Source organism: Artibeus jamaicensis, unplaced genomic scaffold (genome assembly GCF_021234435.1).
Source record: "Artibeus jamaicensis isolate MK-2021 breed Jamaican fruit bat unplaced genomic scaffold, CSHL_Jam_final scaffold_286, whole genome shotgun sequence".
NCBI lineage: Eukaryota > Metazoa > Chordata > Mammalia > Chiroptera > Phyllostomidae > Artibeus > Artibeus jamaicensis.
The window spans coordinates 6,593,157-6,616,508 of record NW_026522034.1 but is presented as its reverse complement, the minus strand read 5'-3'; the positions used below and the strand labels follow the sequence as shown (position 1 = coordinate 6,616,508).

General features: G+C 39.8%; 1 protein-coding gene across 2 annotated transcripts in view; it reads left to right on the top strand.

Annotated features, from left to right (window-relative positions):
* THSD4 (thrombospondin type 1 domain containing 4) overlaps positions 1 to 23,352 on the top strand; it is a 585,083-nt gene that overhangs the window by 37,493 nt on the left and 524,238 nt on the right. For both annotated transcript variants that reach the window (XM_037137274.2, XM_053656867.1), the window contains one exon: positions 2,060 to 2,129. In XM_037137274.2, coding sequence (XP_036993169.2) covers positions 2,060 to 2,129 — 70 coding nt within the window. The remainder of the gene's footprint in view (positions 1 to 2,059; positions 2,130 to 23,352) is intronic.

Genomic DNA, 23,352 nt, shown 5'->3' with positions numbered 1-23,352 from the left:
GTGCGTCTGAGAGTTTTGCTCTTTATTCATCACTTAGATTTATAAGCTCTGGGGCTTTGAGATCTTCTTGAGCCATTTTTGGGTGTTCACGCCCGTTAAGTACGAGGAGCGGAGCCTTGGACTCCCAGGTTGCTGGGTTGTGACGCTGTATGTGGAGGCGGGGTCAGAGCAGGGAAATGGCGGCCCCCTCTGCTGTTTCGTGCTGCTGGGTGAGGAGCAGCGCCTTAGGTGGTTCACCTGGGCCGGGCCACTCAGAGTCGCTGGGTTATGACACTGTATGTGGAAGTGGGGTCCGAGTGGGGAAATGGCAGTGCCCTCCGCTGTCGCTCGCCACCGGGGCCTGCTGGCTCCCATCCAATCGGCCACTCCCTCGCTTGTCTATCCACGCACGAATGCGCAACCACAGTCAACCCGCAGCCCTGCTCCCTCGCTGTTTCCCCGTGGTCGCTCGCTGAGTTGCCCACCAGGTCCAACCCTGTGCCTGGATTTCGCGCGCCTGAGTCCTTCTGACCAAGTTTTCCTGTGCAGCCCCTCTCTGCCAGCTGCTGGTTTTGCCCCTTTTACCGGTCAGACTGAAGAATTTGTTGTCATCAGACCTCCGAAAAGTTCAATTTTCTGTGTTCTGGCTGTGTTTTCTGTTGTTAATATTTAGTTGTCTCTAAACTTGGTTGTGTGAGAAAGCACGGCGTCTCCACCTATGCCTCCATCTTGGCGGAAGTCACCAGCCTTTCTCTTTGGAATGGTCTGCACTGGGGCCTCAGCTGCAGCTCGAAGAAAAAGCAGAAAAGATGCGTTGAACAACACCTGGTTACCTGTGCCTTCACCCTGCTGAAGAGATAGAGCAGTATCTGCTCCCAGCAGTATCTAAGCAGTCGGCCCCTGTCCGCTCTGTGTGGTCTGTTAGGGCAGGGCTCATTTACATACAGATGAGGGTTAGCATGGAGTTTAGATTGTTGGACATCCTGGGAGTCCTTTCTACCTCCATAAACTCTAACGCCAGGTTCAGACGGGTTTTCCTCCTCATGTCCGCCTCCACACAGAGAGTTTTCCTTGGCCAGGTAGCATTTTTTTAATTGCTCAGTTATGTTGGAGACTCCAACAAGGTTGAGAACCATTGGCTGCTTCACTTCTGCCCTCAGGGTTAAACCCTAGGAAGGATTCAGGGCTCCTAAGTAGGGCCAGAGGCCTTTTGCAGGGGTACTTAGAATAGTGCCATTGATGATTTGAAATCAGGGAATTTGGGGCAACTTACTTGACAATACTTGTCTCCTGTGACTGACTGTGCCGCTGTTTTCACCTGCGTCATCGCCAATGATCCTTACAGAACATGAGTACATTGAGGCGCGGAGACTTCAGCCTTCCCAGGATCCCCCTGATGGGAAGGGTGGAGTTGGGATTCTAGCCTAAATGTGTTGGAATCCAAAGCTTCACGCTCTCCCAGCACACCCTGCTGTCTCAGGGCCAGCTGGCTCTGATGACTACACCTTCCCTTTATTTGATGACAAGCCCTAATCAGGGCTGGTGACAGTGGGGCTTAACACAGCTAATCCCGCCCGAGGAGAACATATGTAGCACCGATGGGCCCAGCCCTGGCAGAGGAAGTACCCAGGAAAGCCTGGGGGTGGGAGAGGAGCTTCCCCGGCCAGGCTCCCAGCCCTGACCTTACCAGCTCCCCGAGGGCCAAGCACGCCTTGGCACTGACTTCGTGCCAGACATGGCACGTGATCTCATTCAGTCCTCCCCAAACCTCAGGGCCAGCTTTTGTTGCTTTCCTCTTTTACAAGGAAGGAGACAAGTTCCAAAGAAGTTAACTGCTCTGACCTGGAACCCCTCTGGGAAATGGTATCACTGGGTTTGATTCCAGATCTTTGCCCTGCTATGGCCCTGCCCCTGGCTCTGCTGCCTCCCCTCCATGGGCCTCCCTTTGCCTCTTCACTGGGTCACATCCCCAGGCCCCAGATTGGACTGGCATCTCCCTTTCAATGACGAGACAGACAGGCTGCCTTCTGCTGCCTGGAACATACTCACAGTCTTGCCTTTTGCTGTTTTTCCTTCTCAGTGTCCTGGGTTCCCTGCTGCTGCTTGGATTCCAGCTCGGCTGCCCACATCCATCCACTGAGCACAGAAAGGTAAGCTGTGGCCATTCTTGGGCTTCCCTACTCTGCACAGGGCACTGGGCTCACTCTAGTTGCTGCCCTGAGTTTTGTTCTATTTGGAGGTGAGTAGCTGCTAATTCTGAGAGGAAGCATCATTTATAGAATGTTCACCTGTCCCCTGAACCCTCCTAAGTCCTTGGAGCTTGAAATGAAGCTGGTGCCCAGAGTCAGTCTCTGATCAGAGGCAGTGCTGGCCGTGCAGCCCATGTCCCTTAGGATGGGGCAGGTCAAGAGGGGTCAGCGAGAAGACCACATACCCAGGGTAGTGGAGCACCAGCATGGAGCTTATACCCTCTGGGGGCATCTTCAGGGTCAAGAAGTGATTAGAGAGAGGGCTGTTGGTGTGGCTATAGCTGTAGAAGAGTTCCCTTCACAGGGAGCCATGATCTTTGATAGAGGGCACAGCCTCTGCCGACCCGAGGCCAGGCAGGGAGGAAGCAGGGAAGTAAGGACCCGGCCCTCTCTTTCCTCCTCCCTCCGTCTTCTGCATGGACTCCCTTTAGCTGAACCCAACCAAAGACAGAAGACAAAAGCCACTGAGGCAGTCCCCGAAGGCCAGCCTCCTGGGTCACAGAGCTGGGTGAAAATGGGTGGACAGAACAGCTGGAGGGACAAACGGGCAGTTTTGAGTCCACTTCCCTTCAGGCTCTGTGTGTTTCATAGTAGAACTATTCACTGTTGCCTAGACAAGCCTAGTGCTGACCTGCAGCAGAGCAGGTGTGTGATGCATGCTTCCTTAGAAGTGGATGCATGACATGACTCTGAGAAGGTCCCCAAAGTCCCTTTGTGACATCAAGGAATGCCTCATGTCTACATGGAACAAAATGCAGACCCTTCTCAGAGGAAGAATGGGTGTATCTCAGTGTGACTACACTGGTTGGAGTCTTCCCTGAGAAAAGGTTTTCAAGGGGAAGTCCAGGAGAGAAGGGAGCAGAGGAAAAGAGAATGTGTGCACAGGTTTGCCTGTGCATTTCTTGGGCAAGAACTTGGCCCTTCTTGGGACAAGTTCTTGATATCCCTGTCTGATTCGTCTAATTTCTTTTGGGCCTGTAGATTATGTTCTGGATTTGTTCTTCGAGTCCAGATGTAAACCTGGGTTGTATTGTATTGTGTGCCCCACTCAGATGTCAGCTCCTTGAAAGTGGGGTCTGGCCCGTCTTGTTGACTTTCCTATGTCCAGCTCCTGGGATATTGCAGGCTCAACAAGATGCTTGTTGAATGACTGAATGAATGGAAAACCTGACCAAGGTCTAAATGCCATGTTGGAAATGCACACTCCTCACCCCCACCCCGTGGGACTTTGGGCAGAGATTATGTCACGGAGTGAGTGGAATTAGTGCCCTTATTGGAATCCTGAGCAGACTTGCTCTTCTGCCCTGAGAGGACACCATGAGAAGTCAGCAGCCCAGAAGGCACCACGCTGGCACCCTGGTCTCTGACTTTCAGCCTCAAGAACTGTGAGGAATACATTGTGCTGTTTATAAAGCACCCAGTCTTTGACACTTTTTAAAAAACTGGGTAATGACAAAGGCTGGTAAAGTTTTGAGGTTGCATGTTGGAAAAAAGCTTACACGGCCGTGAATGTTCTTTTAAAGGCAATTCTTATGTGAGCTGAGAAACAGAAAAGCACTGTAGAGAAAGCCTCAGTCTTCTTAGAGAAGACTGGAGTGACAGAATGGGGGTAGAGATATAAGTGGTAGGTGTCATTCTGATGAGGTCTGAGATGGAGAGGAGCAATGTGTTATTGGAAACTGGAAAATATTGCTGCGTGTACTGGCCATGCTTGTCATGAAGTGGCAAAGAGTTTGCCTGAACCATGTTCATGTTCTAGGGTTGTATGGGAGCTAGAAGTTGCAAGTGATGAAATTAGAGATTGGGCTGAAGCCAGTCTAAGCAAAGTGTTAAAGCAGTGGCCTGGTTTCTCTTGACTGCTTGTAGTAAAATGCAAGAAGAGAGAAATGACTTCAAGATGGAATTGTTAATTGGAAGGTAAGCAGAACACAGAGCTTAATGATTTGGAAAATTCTCAGCTTCTTCATATTGAAAAGAATGAGAAAGCCTGTTCTGGAAAGATGAGGGTGTTGCCAAGAGACCATTGGATAAGGAGATTAGTCAGCCATCTTGACAGAAGCCAGGAGCCATTGTTCAAGACAATGGAAGAGTGCAAAGGAGGGGCTCCTGGCGTCTTCTGGATCTGGCTAAGCTCTGCGCCACCCCACTTGGGGGGTCTCCCCTCCCTGCAGTCTGGCACTGAACCATTCTGCTATCCAGGTGCTGCTCAGAGGCTGGAGGAGTAGTGGGCTATACCCAGCAGAGCCTTGGGAGCATGGCAGCCTCCACCTAGATTTCAAAAACCAAGGCCTCCCAGCACAGCTCTGTGCTGATCCCAGTACCTCAATCCTAGAGAGCCATGGGTGGTGGGGGGATAGGGCTGCCCAAAGATATGGGGCAGGGCAGCCTGGAGCCTGTGGGCCCCAACTCTGACCAGCAGAGCTGGGATGGGACCACTGCCCCTGTGGGCCTGGATGGCAGAGCATCAAGCCAAGGAGGATTATTCTCGAACCTTAAGGTCTAATGGAATTTGCTCCATTGGGTTTTAGATTTTCTCAGAACCTGTCTTCCCTTTCTTCTTCCATCTTTCTCTCATTGAATGGCGAATGTCAGTCCTGTGCCTGACCACCACTGTAGTTTGGAAGCACATAACATATTTGATCTCATAGGTTCACAGCCGGAGAGCAGTTTGCCTCAGGGTGAACTAGACCTTGAGTTTTACCCATATCTCGTTTACCAGACACCAGCTCCGCAGGTCCCTTAATCTCAAACATCCCAGCCTTCAGGACTGTGAGAATAAATTTATGTGGTTCATAAGTCACCCAGTCTATGGTATTTTTGTTATAGCAGCTGTACTCTCATCTGTTTTCATTAAGTTGTATTATTTATGACTGTTTGGAATTATCACCATTATTCATCTTAATAGTTGAATCAATCTACCAGTGTTCTTTTGCAGTTGTTGCTCAAGTAGACTATCATAACTGAAAATATTTTAAAAATGATCAATTTACTTTGCTATCTCTCTTAATTTTCCAAGTTAACCTTAATTATATATGTGTGTGTATGTATTGCTCTATCATGCTTAAAGTATTTCTTCTGAGAAAAAAGAAAAATGGCTTATGAGTTACTTTAGAATGTTGAATTTAAAATTGAGCAAAAAGTATTATATGTTGGTATATGATTCTTTCTTATCAAAGTATTAATAAGAAATTTGAGATTAAAAATTTTTTTGAAATTATTTATAGATTTTTTTTGGAGAATATACATTTTAGGACAGTTCTCAAACATAATTACTTACGTGCATTTTGGCTGCCAGGATCACTTGTCTTTCACCTCAGAGAATAAAGGATTCAGTACTGTCTCCAGTGGTACTTTACTACTTTCTTCTTGATGTTTTATTGGAGCTTTATGGAGCTGTGGCTGTCATCTTGCTTGGCTAGATCCTCAAAATTCTTGCAAAACTTACACCTGTTTATTACAGGGATCTTAGAAACTAATGAAAAACTAGAAGAAGAAAAAAACTTCCTTGTAGGGCAGGAGAAGCAGTAGTATATATTTATTTCTGCAACATAAGAAATGAGGAGATACTTATTAAAACAGCATCATTTTTAACATATTTTTTTACTGTTGTTCAAGTACAGTTTTCTGCCTTTTCCCACCACCCCAGCCCTTCCCACCTTCCTTCTCTGTTTCTACCCACCCCCTGGTTATTGTCCATGTATCCTTTATACTTGTTCCTGCAAACCCTTCACCCTTTTCCCCTGTAATCCCCTTTTTTCTCCCCTCTGGTCACTGTTGGCTTGTTTTTAATTTCAGTGTCTTTGGTTATATTTTGCTTGCTTGTTCATTGTTGATTAGGTTCCAGTTAAAGGGGAGATCAGATGGTATTTGTCCTCCCTCACTGCCTGGCTTATTTCACCTAGCATAATGCTCTCCAGTTCCATCCATGCTGTTGCAAAAGGTAGGAACTCCTTCTTTCTTTCTGCTGCATAGAATTCCATTGTGTAAATGTCCCATAATTTTTTGATCCATTCATTTACTGATGGGCAGGTAGGTTGCTTCAAGTACTCGGCTATTGTAAATAAGGCTGCTATGAACATTGGGGTGTGTAGGTTCTTTTGGACTGGTGTTTCAGGGTTCTTAGGATATAATCCTAGTAGTGGAATTGCTGGGTCAAAAGGCAGTTCCATTTTTCATTTTCTGAGGAAATTCCCTATTGCTTTTCATAGTGGTTGTACAAGTCTGCAATCCCGCCAACAGTGCACTAGGGTTCCCTTTTCTCCACAACCTCTCCAACACTTGTTGTTTGTTGCTTTGTTTATGATGGCCATTCTGACCAGTGTGAAGTGGTATCTCATTGTGGTTTGAATTTGCATCTCTCTGATAGCTAGCAATATTGAGCATCTTTTCATATGTCTTTTGATCCTATGTATGTCCTCCTTGGAGAAGTGTCTGTTCAAGTCCTTTGCCCACTTTTTAATTGGGTTGCTTGTCTTCTTAGAGTGGAGTCGTGTGAGTTCTTTATATATTTTGGAGATTAAACCCTTGTCTGAGCTATCATTGGCAAATATGTTTTCCCATACAGTTGGTTCTCTTTTCATTTTAATGCTGCTTTCTTTAGCCAAGCAGAAGCTTTTTATTTTGATGAGATCACATTTGTTTATTCTTTCTTTATGTCCCTGGCTTTAGGGAACATATCAGTGAAAATATCGCTATGTGGAATATCTGAGATTTTCCTGCCTATGTTCTCCTCTAGGACTTCAATGGCACCATGACTTATATTTAAATGTTTTATCCACCTTGAATTTATTTTTGTGTATGGTGTAAGTTGTTGCTCAAGTTTCATTTTTTGCATGTAGCTGTCCAGCTCTCCCAACACCATTTGTTGAAGAGGATATTTTTACTTAATTTTATGCTGCTGCCCCCTTTGTTGAATATTAATTGACTGTAGAGACTTGGGTTTATTTCTGGGCTCTCTGTTCTGTTCCATTGGTCTATGTGTCTGTTCTTATGCCAGTACCAGGCTAAAACAGCCTTAGTTTTAGTGTCAGGTTAGACACTTTTAGTAGGGTCAGACATTTCTTTCTTTAAAAATTCAGGGTCATTTGTGAATATCGTAGGCTTTCTGGGCTACAGAGTCTCTGTCATGACTACTCAACTCTGCTTTCACAGCACTAGGGCAGCCATAGATAATACATAAGTGAATGTTCACGAATGTGTTCCAATAAAACTTTATTTGGGAAAGTAGGCGGTAAGCCAGATTTTGCCCGTGGCCCACAGTTTGCCAACCACTGTTCTGAAGTCAGGTTAGAGAGGAGTTATCTGCAAGTGTACATGCTTCAGAATTTGAACTTGAAACTTGTTACCTCCTGGGACTTTAAGGACCACAAAGGATTTGAGGGGAAAAGTATATTTTTTGGTTAAAGCATAAGAATTATTATTGCTATCAAATTATTTTTACTAATTAGATAAATCATAATTGAATTCCTGCTGACCCATTGTTTTGTGGCAAAACAGAAAGCAGCAAAGAAAATTAGAAAAATGTTTATGGTAAATTCTTAAGGGACAGCATTACTAATTTGTGCATATTGTTGTTTAGTGTGTATATAAAAACTAGCCACTAAAAGACACCCTTTTTCCTTCCTCATTACAATAGCATGTCCAACTTTAGGATATGGAAGCATTTCTACAGTGTAAATTATTCTGAAGAAAAGGCAATTTGTAAATGCCATCAAGTAAATTTTGCATTTCTAAATGCCAGTCAGGTGACTGGGTACATGTCTGTAAAAACTGTCCTGTGACAATGCAGGAAAAGATGGCCGTGTTGGAGAGTGGGGGGGTCCTCCCGCTCCTGCAGTGTGCACAGTGTCACTGGGAATCTCTACCCTCTGCCCTCCGTAGTTACTTAATGATTTTTGGCAAATGATTATCTTTTTAAAACTCATGTGGCTTTATTTGCACATAAGGTAAGACTAAGAGCAGTAAAAAAACCTGAGCAAGACTTTCATAAAAACCATAAGTTATTAACAAGGAAAAATATGTTGACTGTAGAAAGCTTTTAAGTAATGGGACTGTTACAGTGTCTGCCCAACAGATATTCATAAGCAAGTTTCTTTACAATCCATAATGCGTGTGGTCAGCATCACCTGTGTGGGAAAGAATCATGGAATCCTGTGTTTTATTTTCATCACAACTGCCCAGTGTGCTTTTCTTACATTTACTGGTTACTATGCAGGATTATTATAGAGAATCTAGAAAACAATGAAAAATGAGAAGGAAATAAAACTTACTCCTAGGGCCACCAGCCAGAGAGAAGTGCTCTTCAACCTGTTATTTATAGAAACTTTCAAACACAAAGAACAGACACTTCAAAATGAAGGGTGAAGCAAAAATTTGTTTTGCTAACTGATGCAGGTCACAATGTAAACATCAGGGGACCTTGTAATGGGGTCAGAACCTACTGTTACTGCGGTAGGATGTGCAGCCAGGGACTTCACATCCCCTCTTGACAATGTCGTGCAGTTGGATATTGAACAGAAAGCCTGGAGAAGAGCAAAAAGAAGTTCTAGGTTACATAAAATTTCTCATATTATTGCTGCTGTATTCAAGAAGAAGAAAAAACAGTAATGCTTTTAGAAGAAAACATGAACATGTTTTTATGATTTAGGGTAGGCAAGGATTTCTTAAACAGGACACTCAGAGAACTAACCATAAACCAATTGGACTATATTAAAATTGAGGGCTTTTGTTTATCAAAATATACCATAAGAGTGAAAAGATACTTCATGGACAGGGTAAAGGTATTCTCAGGAAAATATTTGATAACAGATTTATGTTCAGAATATATAAAAATGCCCCCACTAACCATTAAGAACAAGTTAAACAATCCAGTTTTAAAATGGGCAAAAGACTGGAATAGACACTTCATGTAAGGTGATATTCTAATGGCCATTAAGCACGTGGGAAGGTGCTTGATCAAAACTGTTACACCTTAGAGAAACACAGATAAAAAGGAGACACCACCAGGACAGCTTGAGCTGAGAAACACTGACAGTGTCAAGTGCTGATGAGGGTGTGGAGCAACTGGAACTTTCATATGTCGATCGTGGAGGTTTAAACTAAAGAACTCGTGGAAAACTGGCAGGGTATCTTAAAGCTAAATATCTGCCTCTTTGATGACCTGTCTCTTCTCCTAGGTATTTTACCCAAGAGAAAGTAGTGCATGTAGTCACCAAAACACGTGTATAAGGATGTTCATGGCAGTTTCATTTCCAGTAACTTGAAGTTGGAAATAATCCAAAGTCTATCAACAAGAAAATGGGTAAATTTTGTATATATAAGCAAGATAACACTAAACAACAACTGAAAATAGACTTCTGTTTCTAATCAAGATGGAATGACCGGGATTGGGTTTACCTTCTGAACTAAAAAAAGAGCAAAATGGGCAAGATGGCGGAGCAGGGACCAGATTTCCCCTTACTGTTTCACCTGAAACAGCCAAGCTGAACCAAAACTAGACAACCTGTATGAAAAAATGCTTTCCAAAACCTTGGTGTCTGTCAATAAAATGATCCCTCAGTGATGGCAAACAAATGAGTTGAACCCTAAAATTTCCCCAGCTAATTGCTTTCAGAGAATTTTCTACCCTTGGGATGGGAGGAGGAAATGGGAATCCAGTCAGAACCTGTTGGAATCCTTGAGTTAAGGAAGGAAATGGTCTGGAAAGTCCATTAAAACCAAGGTGGTGAGTCTGCGGAACAGAGTGTGAAAGAGGAGAGAGCTACACAGGGAGGCGACTCTAGGGGTCTGTAGGGGTACAGTGCATTACTGATCAGCGCATACATGTGAGGAAACAACTCGAGGCCAGAAAAGAATTCTCCAAAAGGACTCAAGCGAAAAGAGTCTAGTACTCATGCAGCACTGGGGACAGTGACTCTTTGCAGCAGCCAGACTTTAAAAACTCATACATAATGCACGGCCATTGGAGGGAATACTCAGGAAACTCTTGCCTTACTACTAGGGGAATAATTGACCCTAAACTGTGAATTGTTTCGGACTTAACTAACAAATCATAAAAGACCTACTGGAAAGGATCAAACTATTACTAAATAACTATCCTAGCACAAAGCTCATGAATATAGAAATATTAAGTTATTGCACACCCAAAAAGGTAAAATTCAAGATGTCTGGTATTTTAGTTAAAAGTTTCAGGCATACACAGAGGCAGAAAAGTATTAGCATTATTCCTCATAATGAGGAGAATAATCAACCAGTTGAAACCAACTCAGAACTGACAAAGGTTTAGAATTTGAAAATAAAGACTTAAAAGTTATTAAAAACTGTATTCCATATATATCCAAAAATTTAGTAGAGGCATGGAAAATGTATTAAAAAACACCTTCATCAAGCTTCTCAAAATGCAAATGACAAGGTTTGAAGTGAAAAATACACTGGGTCTGATTAACTGCAGATTAGAGAGTGCAGAAGAAAATATAAATGAACTTAAAGATTTAACATTAGGAACTTCCTAAAATGAAACACAGAATGAAAAAATATAATTTGAAAGGATGAAAAATAGCATCAGTGAGCTCTGGGACAGCTTCAGGTGGGTTACATATGTGTAACTAGTGTACTAAAAGCAAAGAAGTAGGGAAGGGGTACCATAAAAAATATTTAAAAACTATTGTTAGTTGCCCTGGCTGGTGTGGCTCAGTGGATTGAGCGTCGGCCTGCAAACCGAAAAGGTTGCTGGTTCGATTCCTGGTCAGGGCACATGCCTGGGCCCCAGTAGCGGGTGTGTGAAAGGCAATCAATTAATGTATCTCACACATTGATGTTTCTCTCCCTCTCTTTCCCCCTCCCTTCCCTTCTCTCTCTAAAAATGAGTAAATAAAATCTTTAAAAAATATTACTAGAAAATGTTACAAATTTGTTGAGAACTATGAACCCAAGAATGGACTCCCAAGAAAGAGAAGCCATGAACTCCAAGCACTAAAAATATGAAGAAAATGGTACCAAGTCATATCATATTCAAATTGCTCAAAACCAATGATAAAGAGAAAAAATTTACACCCCCCTAGAAAAAAACATATATTGCATATACAGAAACAAAGATAAGGATGACAGCATCTTTCTTGTCTCCTATTTCTCATGCAAGTGAAGTAATATCTGAAAGTATGATAGAATGAAACTTTCAACTCTGGGCATAGAATTCTATGCCCAGAAAAATAATAAAGACATTGTTTCATTTTCAAATGCTACTCTATATGTTTACCATAAGAACTGTTAAAGAAGTTCTTTAGGGAGAAGGCAATAATAACATCAGATGGAGATATGGATTTCTACAAAGGAATAAAGTGCACCAGAAATAATAGCTACATGAGTAAATGTGTAAGGTTTAAAAAAATTATTTGAATCTCTTTTAAAGGTTGACTCTTTAAATAAACATAGTACTGATGTGTTCTGGGATTTATAACATAAACCGTATGACAACAACAGTATAAATGCCAGAAGAAGATAAATGATAATATTGGGATGTTCTTGTATGCAAAATGGTATCATATTCGTTAAAAGAAGACTATGATCAGATGTATACTCTAAACCCCAAAACAACCATTAAAGTAACAAAACAAATAATTAAAAAATCTTTACTGTATATTTTTCCATTATCATTTAGTCCCCTTTACCCACTCCCCCCAGCAATCACCACACTGTGGTCCATGTCCATGAGTCCTTTTTCCTTTTTGCTCAATCCTTCCACCTACTCCCCGCAATTTTAGTTCACAAGCGAAAATGGGAAAAAATAAAATCATAACAATATTCAAACAATTCAAAAGAAGACAGAAACTTAGGAAAAGAGATCAAATAACAGATGGTACACCTAGAAAACAAATGACAAAATGATAGGCTTAAATATAATTACCGTAATAGCAAAATGCTTCAATTAAAAGGCAGAGTTTGACAGAGTGGATAAAAAGCAAGACATATACCAGGTGGTTTAGTTGGTTGGCATGTCATCACATACACCAAAAGGTTGTGGGTTTGATCCCTGGTCAGGGTATATACCTAGGTGTGAGTGTGATCCCCTGTTGGGGTGTGTACATGAGGCAACTGACATGTACACATGTTTCTCTCACATGGATCTCTCTCTCTCTATCTCTCTCTCTGATCGATAAACATATCTTTGGGTGAGGATTTAAAACAAATAAACAAAAACAGAAACAACATACGAGTGTCTGCTATCTACAGGGAATACACTTAGACATAAAGACAAATAGATTAAAAGTTAAAGGAGGGCATTTAGCACTAGCATATCAACGTTAGTGAAGAAGAAAGCTACAGAGACTCTACTACTATCAGATAAAGTAGATTTCAGAGCAGAGAATATTATCAAGGATAAAGAGGGTCATTTCATAATGATAAAGGAGTCAATTCATTAAGAGGACATAATCCTAATCATTTATTTCAAATGACTGAAGCAAAATCTTGTAACGGCAAAAAGAAACAGACAAATGCACAATTATAGTCAGATTTCAATACCCCTTTTCTAATATTGGCAGTGAATATAGACAGAAAAATCAGCAAGAATGTAGAAGACTCAACTCTGACTATCACCCAACTTGACCTAATTGACATGGTATGTAGAACATTCCCTCAAACAAAATCAGATATGCATTTTTTTTTAGGTGCATGAAGAACACTTACTGAGATTGTATTTTGGGCTGTAAAACAAGCCTCAGTATAACAGGATTCAAGGTACAGTTTGTTCTCTGATTGCATGGGATTGAATTAGAAATCAACAACAGGAAGATAACTGGAAAATTTCCTAATATTTGGAAATGAAATAACACTTCTAAATAATCCCTGGGTCAAAGAAGAAATGAAAGGGAAATTAGGAAGTATTCCGACTTGACTGAAACTGAAAACACAAAATATCAGAAATTGTGAGATGTTGCTAAAACTCCACTTGGTGGGGAATTTATATAACTAAATCCCTATAAAGACAAAAATATGTCATCAAGTCAATGATGTCAGCTTCCACCATAAGCAACTAGAAAAAGAAAAGCGATTCGACTCAAAGTAAGCGGAACAGAAATGAGGCCTTGACCAGTGTGGCTCAGTTGATTGGGCATCGTCCCGCTAAGTAAGTTGCTGGTCCAATTCCCAGTCAGGGCACATGCCTGGGTTGTGGGTTTGCTCCCCAGTCAGGGTGCCTACGAGAGGCAACTGATCGGTATTTCTCTTTCACAGTGAAGTTTCTCTCCCCCTCTTTCTTCCTCCCTTCTCCTCTTTCTAAAAATAAATAAGTAGAAATCTTTATTTAAAAAAGGAAGAAAGGAACTAAGAAAGATGAAAGCAAAAATCTATAAAAGAGAAACAAAAACTGTAGAGAAAACCATTTAAACAAAAAGCTGTTTTTTTTTAGAAGGTTAAAAAAATGGATAAATCTTGAAGCAGAGAGACCAGGATCAAAAGAAAGTGAAGACACAAATTGCCATTAGCATGAGACAGAGGGGCAACAGCACTACAAATTCTGTAGATATTAACAGGGTAGTAAGGAGATATTATGAATAACTTTATTCCTATAAGTTCAACAACGTACATGGAAAGACATTATCTGAAAGATGCAAACTATAAAAAGATGCAAAGCTCACTCAAGAAGAAAGGAATAATCTGAATATTTCTATATTTATTAAAGAAATGGAATTTCTTTGTAGTTAAAAGTCTTCCTGCAAAGACAACTTTAGATTCTGAGGGCTTCTCTGGTGAATTCTTACAAACATTTGAGGAAGTAATGGTACTAATTGAACACAAACTCTTTCAGACAATTGAAGAGGTAGCAAACTTCCCAACTCATTCTGGAAGACCAGCATTACACAACAAAGCCAAATAATGGTATCACAAGGTAAGAAACCATAGGCAATCACTCATAATAAACATAGATGCCAAAGTTCTACATAAAATTTTAGCAAATTAAGTTCAATATCATAGGAAGTGACAATACATCACAAGTAAGAGGGCTTTATATTTATATTCCAGGAGTACAAGGTTGGTTGAACATTTAAAAATGAACCGGTGTATTTCATTATAAATATTAACAGACTAAAAAAAACCCATATGATTATCTCATTAAATACACATAAGAAAAAAAATACAGATAAGTTTTGACAAAATTGAATGTTCATTCCTGATAAAACATCTCAATAAAGTAGGAATAAAAAGAAACTTGCTTCAATCTCTTCAAGGACATATACCCAAAACCTACAGCTCGTCTTACTTTATGGTGGAAGACTCAGCGTTTACCTTCTAAGACCAAGAAAAAGACAAGGCTGTCTTCTCTCATCACTTACTGTGCTCCATTGGGCTGGAAGTTCCAGGCAGTGTAATCAGGCAATGAAAACAAATAAAATGCATCCAGATTGGAAAGGAAGAAGTAAAATTGTCTTTACTTGCAGACAGTAAAATTGTAGAAAATCTGGTGAAATTTAAAAAGGTCTACTTGAAGAAGTGAGTTTAGCGAAGTTATTGGATATAAGATCAATATGCAAATAAACAATTGTATTTCTATATACTGCCAATGAAAAATGAAAACATTAAATTAAGAATATAATTCATAATAGTATGAAAAATATGAAATACCCAGGGAATGAATTAAAAGAGGTGAAAGACCTATACACTTGTAACTATAAAATATTATTAATCAGAGCCTTAAAATAAATAAATGGAGAAATAGACCATGTTTATTATTCAAGAAACTCAATATTGTTAAGGTCCCATTCTCCCCAAATTTATCTGTACATTAACCCAATTACAATACAGTTTTTAGCAGACTTCTTTGCAAAAATTGACAAAGTGATTAAAAAATCCTTATGAAAATGCAGAGGACCTAGAGAAGCCAAAACAACATTTAAAAAGAAGAACAAAATTGCAGGAGTCAGACCATTTAATATTTATATTACCACAAACCTACAGCAATCAAGATAGCATGTTACTGGTATAAAGGTAGACAAATAAGTTGTGGAACAGAATAGAGTACAAAACGAGACCTGCAAATATATGGACAACTGATTTTATAAAAATTATTTTATTGTTGTTCAATTACAGTTGTCTGAATTTTCCCTCACCATTCCCCCTCACCCCAGCCAAACCCATCTCCCTCCCCTGCTTCCACCGTCCTCCTTGGTTTTGTCCATGTGTCCTTTATAGTAGTTCCTGAAAACCCTCCCCTGCACTGTCCCCTCCTGCCTCTCCTCTGGCTATTGTTAGATTGTTCTTAATTTCAATGTCTTTGGTTATGTTTTGTATGCTTTTTTCTTTTGTTGATTATGTTCCAGTTAAAGGTGAGATCATATGGTATTTGTCCCTTACTGCCTGGCTTATTTCACTTAGCATAATGCTCTCCAATTCCATCCATGTTGTTGCAAAGAATAGGAGTTCCTTCTTTCTTTCTGTTGTGTAGAATTCCACTGGGTAAATGTACCATAGTTTTTTGATCTACTCATTTACTGATGGGCAGTTAGGTTGCTTCAAGCACTTGGCTATTGTAAATAAGGCTGCTATGAACATTGGGGTGCATGGGTTCTTTTGCATTGGTGTTTCAGGATTCTTAGGATATAATCCTAACAACAGAATTGCTGGGTCAAGAGGCAGTTCCATTTTTAGTTTACTGAGAAAATTCCATAGTTTTCCACAGTAGCTGCACCAGTCTGTATTCCCACCAACAGTGCACTATGGTTCCCTTTTCTCCACAACCTTGACAGCATTTGTTGTTTGTTGTTTTGTGTATGATGGCCATTCTGACCAGTGTGAAGTGGTATCTCATTGTGGTTTTAATTTGCATCTCTCTGATGGCTAGTGATGCTGAGCATCCTTTCATATGGCTCTGGGCACTCTGTATGCCCTCCTTGGAGAAGTGTCTGTTCAAGTCTTTTGTCCATTTTTTAATTGGGTTGTGTGTCTCCCTGGAGGGCAGTCATGTGAGTTTTTATATATTTTGGAGCTGAAACCCTTGTCTGAGGTATCATTGGCAAATCTGTTTTCCCGTATAGTTGATTCTCTTTTCATTTTGCTAATGTTTTCTTTAGCCATGCAGAAAGTTTTTATTTTGATGAAGTGCCATTTGTTCATTCTTTTCTTTATGTCCCTTGTTCTAGGGGTTCTATCAGTGAAAATGTTGCTGCATGAAATATCTAAAATTTTCCTGCCTATGTTCTCCTCTAGGACCTATAGGGTGTTGCAACTTACATTTAAGTCTTTTATCCATCTCGAGTTTACTTTTGTTTATGGTGTAAGTTGGTGACTGAGTTTCCTTTTTTTGCATGTAGCTGTCTAGCTCTCCCAACACCATTTATTGAAGAGGCTATTTTTACTCCATTTTTTGCTGCTGCCCCTTTGTCAAATATTAATTGACTACAGAGACTTGGGTTCATTTCTGGGCCTGTTCCTATGCCAGTACCAGGCTGTTTTGATTACAGTGGCCTTGTAATACAGCTTGATATCAGGTATTGTGATCATTTCTACTTTGTTCTTTTTTCTCAAAATTGCTGCAGCTATTCGTGGTCATTTATGGTTCCATATAAGTTTTTGAAATATTTGTTCTATATCTGTAAAATATGTCATTGGTATTTTAATATGGACATTTTGATGATGTTAATTCTTCCAATCCATGAGCATGTACCATGCTTCCATTTGTTTGTGTCTTTTAAAATTTCTTTCTTCAGTGTTGTATAGTATTCTGAGTACAGGTCTTTTACCCCTTGGTTAGGTCTATTCCTAGGTACTTTATTTTTATTGTTGCTATATCAAATGAGATTTTTTTCTTCTGTTTCTGATATTTCATTGTAGGTATACAAAAATACCTTTGATTTCTGAATACTGACTTTGTATCCTGCTGTTTTGCCAAATTGACTTATTGGGTCAAGTAGTTTTTTGTTGGGAGTCTATAGGGTTTTCTATGTACACTATCATATCATCTGAAAACAATGACAGCTTTCCTTCCTCTTTTCCAGTTTGGATGCCTTTTATTTCTTTTTCTTGTCTGATTGCTGTGGCTAGGACTTCCAATACTATGTTGAATAGAACTGGTGAAAGTGGACATCCTTGTCTTGTTCCTCAACTTTGTGGAAAAGCTTTCAGTTTCTGCTGGCTGAGTAGGATGTTGGCTGTAGGTTTTTCATATATGGGCTTTATTGTGTTGAGATATATTCCTTCTACTCCCACTTTGCTGAATGTTTTTATCATAAATGGGTGCTGCACCTTATCAAATGCTTTCTCCACATCTGTTGAATGATCATGTGATTTTTGTCTTTCCTTTTGTGTATGTGATGTATTATGTTTATTGATTTGCAAATATTGTACCATCCTTGCATCCCTGGGATCAATCAACCTTGATTGTGATGTATGATCTTTTTAATGTAATGCTGGTTGTGGTTTGCCAATATTTTGTTGAGGATTTTAGCATCTATGTTCATCAGTGATATTGGCCTGTAGTTTTCCTTTCTTTGCTGTGTCTCCATTTGGTTTTGGGATTAGAATGATGCTGGCCTCATAAAAACACTTTGGGAGTCTTTTCTCTTCTTGGATTTTTTGGAATGTTAGTAGTTTTGATAAACTTTAACTGGTCAACTTTTTCTTCTATAGATTTGATGCTTTGGTGCTATATCTCAAGAAAAATCTTGGGCTAGTGCAAAGTCACAAATATTTTCTTTGATTTCTTCTAGAAGGTTTAAAGATATGTTTTACATATGGTCAATTTTAGTTAATTTTTGTATATTGTACAAAATATGGATTGAAGTTCATGCTTTTGAATGTGGATATCCAATTTTTCTAGCATTATTTGCTGGAAATACTATCCTTTCTTCACTGAATCACCCTTGCACATTTGTCAAAAATCAGTTGTGTAAACCTAGGTGAAATAGACAAATTTTTAGAAAAATGTAATCTTCCAAAACTCAATGAAGAAGAATCAGAAAGCCTGAACAGACCAATAACACACAATGAAATTGAAGCAGCAATCAAAAAGCTTCTGACACACAAAAGCCCTGGACCAGACAGTTTCACAGGAGAATTTTACAAATCACTTAAGAAAAAACTAACTCCATTCCTCTATAGATTATTCCAAAAAACTTCAAAAGATGCAAGATTCCCAAACTCTTTTTATGAAGCCAGCATCATCCTAATCCAAAAGCTAGATCAAGATATAACAAAGAAAGAAAACTATAAACCAATATCACTGATGAACATAGATGCTAAAATCCTCAACAAAATATTGGCAAACCACAACCAGCATTACATTAAAAAGGTCATACACCATGATCAAGTTGGATTGATCCCAGGGATGCAAGGATGGTACAATATTTGCAAATCAATAAACATAATACATCACATACACAAAAGGAAAGACAAAAATCACATGGTCATATCAACAGATGTGGAGAAAGCATTTGATAAGGTGCAGCACCCATTTATGATAAAAACATTCAGCAAAGTGGGAGTAGAAGGAATATACCTCAACACAATAAAGCCCATATATGAAAAACCTACAGCCAACATCCTACTCAGCCAGCAGAAACTGAAAGCTTTTCCACTAAGTTGAGGAACAAGACAAGGATGTCCACGTTCACCACTTCTATTCAACATAGTATTGGAAGTCCTAGCCACAGCAATCAGACAAGAAAAAGAAATAAAAGGCATCCAAACTGGAAAGGAGGAAGGAAAGCTGTCATTGTTTTCAGATGATATGATAGTGTACATAGAAAACCCTATAGACTCCCAACAAAAAACTACTTGACCCAATAAGTCAATTTGGCAAAACAGCAGGATACAAAGTCAGAATTCAGAAATCAAAGGTATTTTTGTATACCAACAATGAAATATCAGAAACAGAAGAAAAAAATCTCATTTGATATAGCAACAATAAAAATAAAGTACCTAGGAATAGACCTAACCAAGGGGTAAAAGACCTGTACTCAGAATACTATACAACACTGAAGAAAGAAATTTTAAAAGACACAAACAAATGGAAGCATGGTACATGCTCATGGATTGGAAGAATTGACATCATCAAAATGTCCATACTACCCAAAGCGATTTATAGATTCAATGCAATCCCTATTAAAATACCAATGACACGTTTTACAGATATAGAACAAATATTTCAAAAACCTATATGGAACCATAAATGACCACGAATAGCTGCAGCAATTTTGAGAAAGAAGAACAAAGTAGGAGTGATCACAACACCTGATATCAAGCTGTATTACAAGGCCACTGTAATCAAAACAGCCTGGTACTGGCATAGGAACAGACACATAGACCAATGGAATAGAACAGAGAGCTCAGAAATGAATCCAGTCCCTGTGGTAAATTAATATTTGACAAAGGCAGCAGCAGCAAAAATGGAGTAAAAATAGCCTCTTCAATAAATGGTGTTGGGAGAGCTAGACAGCTACATCCAAAAAAGGAAACTTGACCACCAACTTATACCATGCACAAAAATAAATTCAAGATGGATATAAGTCATGACACCATAAAAGTCCTAGAGGAAAGCATCAGCAGGAAAATCTCAGACATTCCATGCAGCAACATCTTCACTGACATGTCCCCTAAAGCAAAGGATATAAAGAAAAGAATAAACAAACTGGACCTCATCAAATTAATAAGATTCTGCAGGGCTAAAGAAAGCAGCATTAAAATGAAAAGAGAACCACCTATATGGGAAAACAGATTTGCCAGTGATACATCGGACAAGAGTTTGAGCTCTAAAATATATAAAGAACTCACATGATTGCCCTCCAGGAAGACAAACAACCCAATTAAAAAGTGGACAAAAGACTTGAACAGACACTTCTCCAAGGAGGGCATACAGAGTGCCCAGAGCCATATGAAAGGATGCTCAGCATCACTAGCCATCAGAGAGATGCAAATTAAAACCACAATGAGATACCACTTCACACTGGTCAGAATGGCCATTATACACAAATCAACAAACAAATGCTGGCAAGGTTGTGGAGAAAGGGGAATCCTAGTGCACTGTTGGTGGGAATACAGACTGGTGCAGCTACTGTGGAAAACTGTATGGAATTTCCTCAGTAAACTAAAAATGGAACTGCCTCTTGAGCCAGCAATTCTGCTGTTAGGATTATATCCTAAGAACCCTGAAACACCAATGCAAAAGAACCTATGCACCCCAATGTTCATAGCAGCCTTATTTACAATAGCCAAGTGCTTGAAGCAACCTAACTGCCCATCAGTAAATGAGTAGATCAAAAAACTATGGTACATTTACACAATGGAATACTATGCAGCAGAAAAAAAGAAGGAGCTCCTACCCTTTGTGACAGAATGGGTGGAACTGAAGAGCATTATGCTAAGTGAAATAAGCCAGGTGGTGAAAGACAAATACCATATGATCTCATCTATAAATGGAACCTAATCAATAAAACAAGCAAGCAAAATATAACTGGACCTTGAAATAAAGACCAATCTGGCAGTAATCAGAGGTGAGGGGGATAATGAGAGGAAGAAGGGGATGGTTCATTAAGGAACATGTCTGAAGGATCCATGAACAAAGCCACAGAGGGGTAGTATTGAGGGTGGAGGTGGGGTGGGAGAGAGAGGTGGCAGGAAAAAGGGACAACTGTAGTTGAACAACAATAAAGAAAATTTGAAAAAAGAATCATCTTATAGCCTAGAAATGAATTTTAAGGCGTATTTGATAATATAAAAATTCCAATGTAACAAGAAATTGTCCCTTAAAAATTATTTAGAAAGGAACTAGAGCTATGATAATAAATGAACACATGGCTATTGAGGAAAAAAAAACCAAACTAAAACACCTACTCTTCTAGAACAATCTAAAGAGAATGAAAAGGCAAGCCAGACTGAGAGAAGACATTTACAAAGCATATATTTTATAAAGGATGTTTATCCAGAATATACTATAAGCTATTCTAAAAATTTAATAATAAGGGAAAAACAGCCTGATGCAAAACAAAGTAAGCAAAATATTTGAAATGACACTTCACCAAGGAAGAAAACTGGTTGGCAAATAAGTTCATGAAAAGACAGTTAACATCATTAGTCATTAGGAAAATACAAATAAAAAGCACAATGAGATATGACTACATAACTATTACACTGGCCTAATACAAGTCATCCTGAGTGAGGGCTGATGGGCTTGTGGAGAAATTGGCTCCCTCATTCCCTGCGGGCGGGAATATAAATTGGTAAACATTGTGGAGAAAAGGTAACCCTAGTACATTGTTGGTGGGAATGCTGAAAACAGTTTGGAAGTTTATTTAAAAGTTATATGTATACCTATCATATGATCCAGTATTTACACAAGAGAAAAGGAAATATATATCTATACATAGATTTGTACGTGAATGTTTATACTAGCTTTTGCCATAAACTGGAAGCAACCCAAATGTTCATCAACAGGAGAAGAGATAAACTATGGTTTATCTGCATAAAGAAATACTACTCAGTGATAAAAAGAAAGGGCCTGTTGATACATGCTATAACATGGGTGAATCTCAAAGTAATTATGCTGAGTAAAAGAATATGTATAAAGGTGGACATACTGTATTATTCTATTTACAAAAACTTCTAAAAAAAGGAAGGAAATTAATATATAATGACAGAAAGAATATCAGTGTTTGTGGAGGATAAGGGGGAGGGGAGGGAGGGGAATTACCAAGGGGGACAAAGAAACGTAGGGGTGATGGACATGTACATTATCTCGATGATGAGGATGATGATGGTTTCATGGGTGAGTACATATTAGAAAACTTACCAAATCTTACCCTTCCAGTGTGTACAATTTATTGAATGCCAGTTATATCTCGATACAGCTATTAAAAATGCACTACTGATATAAGCAACAACTGAATGAATTTCACATGAATTCATTCACTAAATGAATTTTTTCTTATTGACCATAAGATGCCAGGCTCAAAAGTACCTACGGTATGAAGTATGATTCCACTTATATTTAGTTCAAGAACAGGCAAAACTAACTTGTGCTGACAATGTAATCAGAAAAATGGATTCCTGTGTGTGGGGTTTAGGTATTGGCTAGTAAGGGGCATGAGGAGATGTTCCAGGGTGTGGGGCACATTCTTCATCTTGACCTAGGTCAGGGGTGTCCAACTCATTTTCACCAGAGGCCATGTGATTGCCTTCAAAGGGCCGAATGTAATTTTAGGACTGCATAAACATAACTACTCCTTGCCAGTTGTGCAAGAGCTTGGCAGTGCCACCTGGTAGAAACAAGGTACCAGGCCAAATAAAACAATGTGGAGGGCTGAATTTGGCCCGTGGGCTTGTGCTTGCCGCCTGTGCCCTAGGTGGTGGTTATAGATTAAGTCTGTAAAGTTTAAGAAGTCGCACATTTACAGCAAGTATCCTTGACTCACGTTGTGTGTGTTGTACCTCAGTAAAGACTGGAGGAGGAGGAGGGAGACAGTGAGTACAGTGCACAGGCGTCGGCACTGAAATGTGGGGTTGTCCTTTGAGGGTTGCCAGGAAACAAAGATGCTCTTCAGAGAACAGCGTACAGTGCACTCTCAGTCACCGGTGTCCAGCCCCAGAACCCTCCCAGAACTGGAAGCTGACCTTGAGGCAGGCACTGTGTCTGTTCCAGCTGGTATTTGTCAGGCCTTCTGTTTCTAATGGCACGCTTCTGAAAAATTAAGAGTACTTTTTACTTATGAGAAATGAAGAAATTAAACTAAAAAGACTTTACTAAGGACTGGGAAGAATGTCAATGTTCATTAATTCATGGTCTGCCAAATCTCTTGGACTCAAATTCAATGGCAGAAGAATCAAATCTGCTTCTGTTACAGATGGAGCAGCAAGACTAGGGTTTTGTGTTGGGAGAGCCTGCTACAGTGTAGCAGAAAGAGGACATCTTCAGGCTTTTAGTTTGGGCTTAATGGGCAGTCCTGGCCTCTAGGCCTCCTGCTGGAAGAGGGTCAGTGTTTCGCTTAGATCCCTAATTTTTTCCCGAGTGTGCTTGTTACTCACATGCAGGTGGCGCAGAATGGAATGTAGAATCAACAACTCTACCTGGAATGCAATTTTCACATTGGCCAGTGCTTACAGACTTCAGCCATAGACACTGTCTGGCCACCTAGCTCTTGGG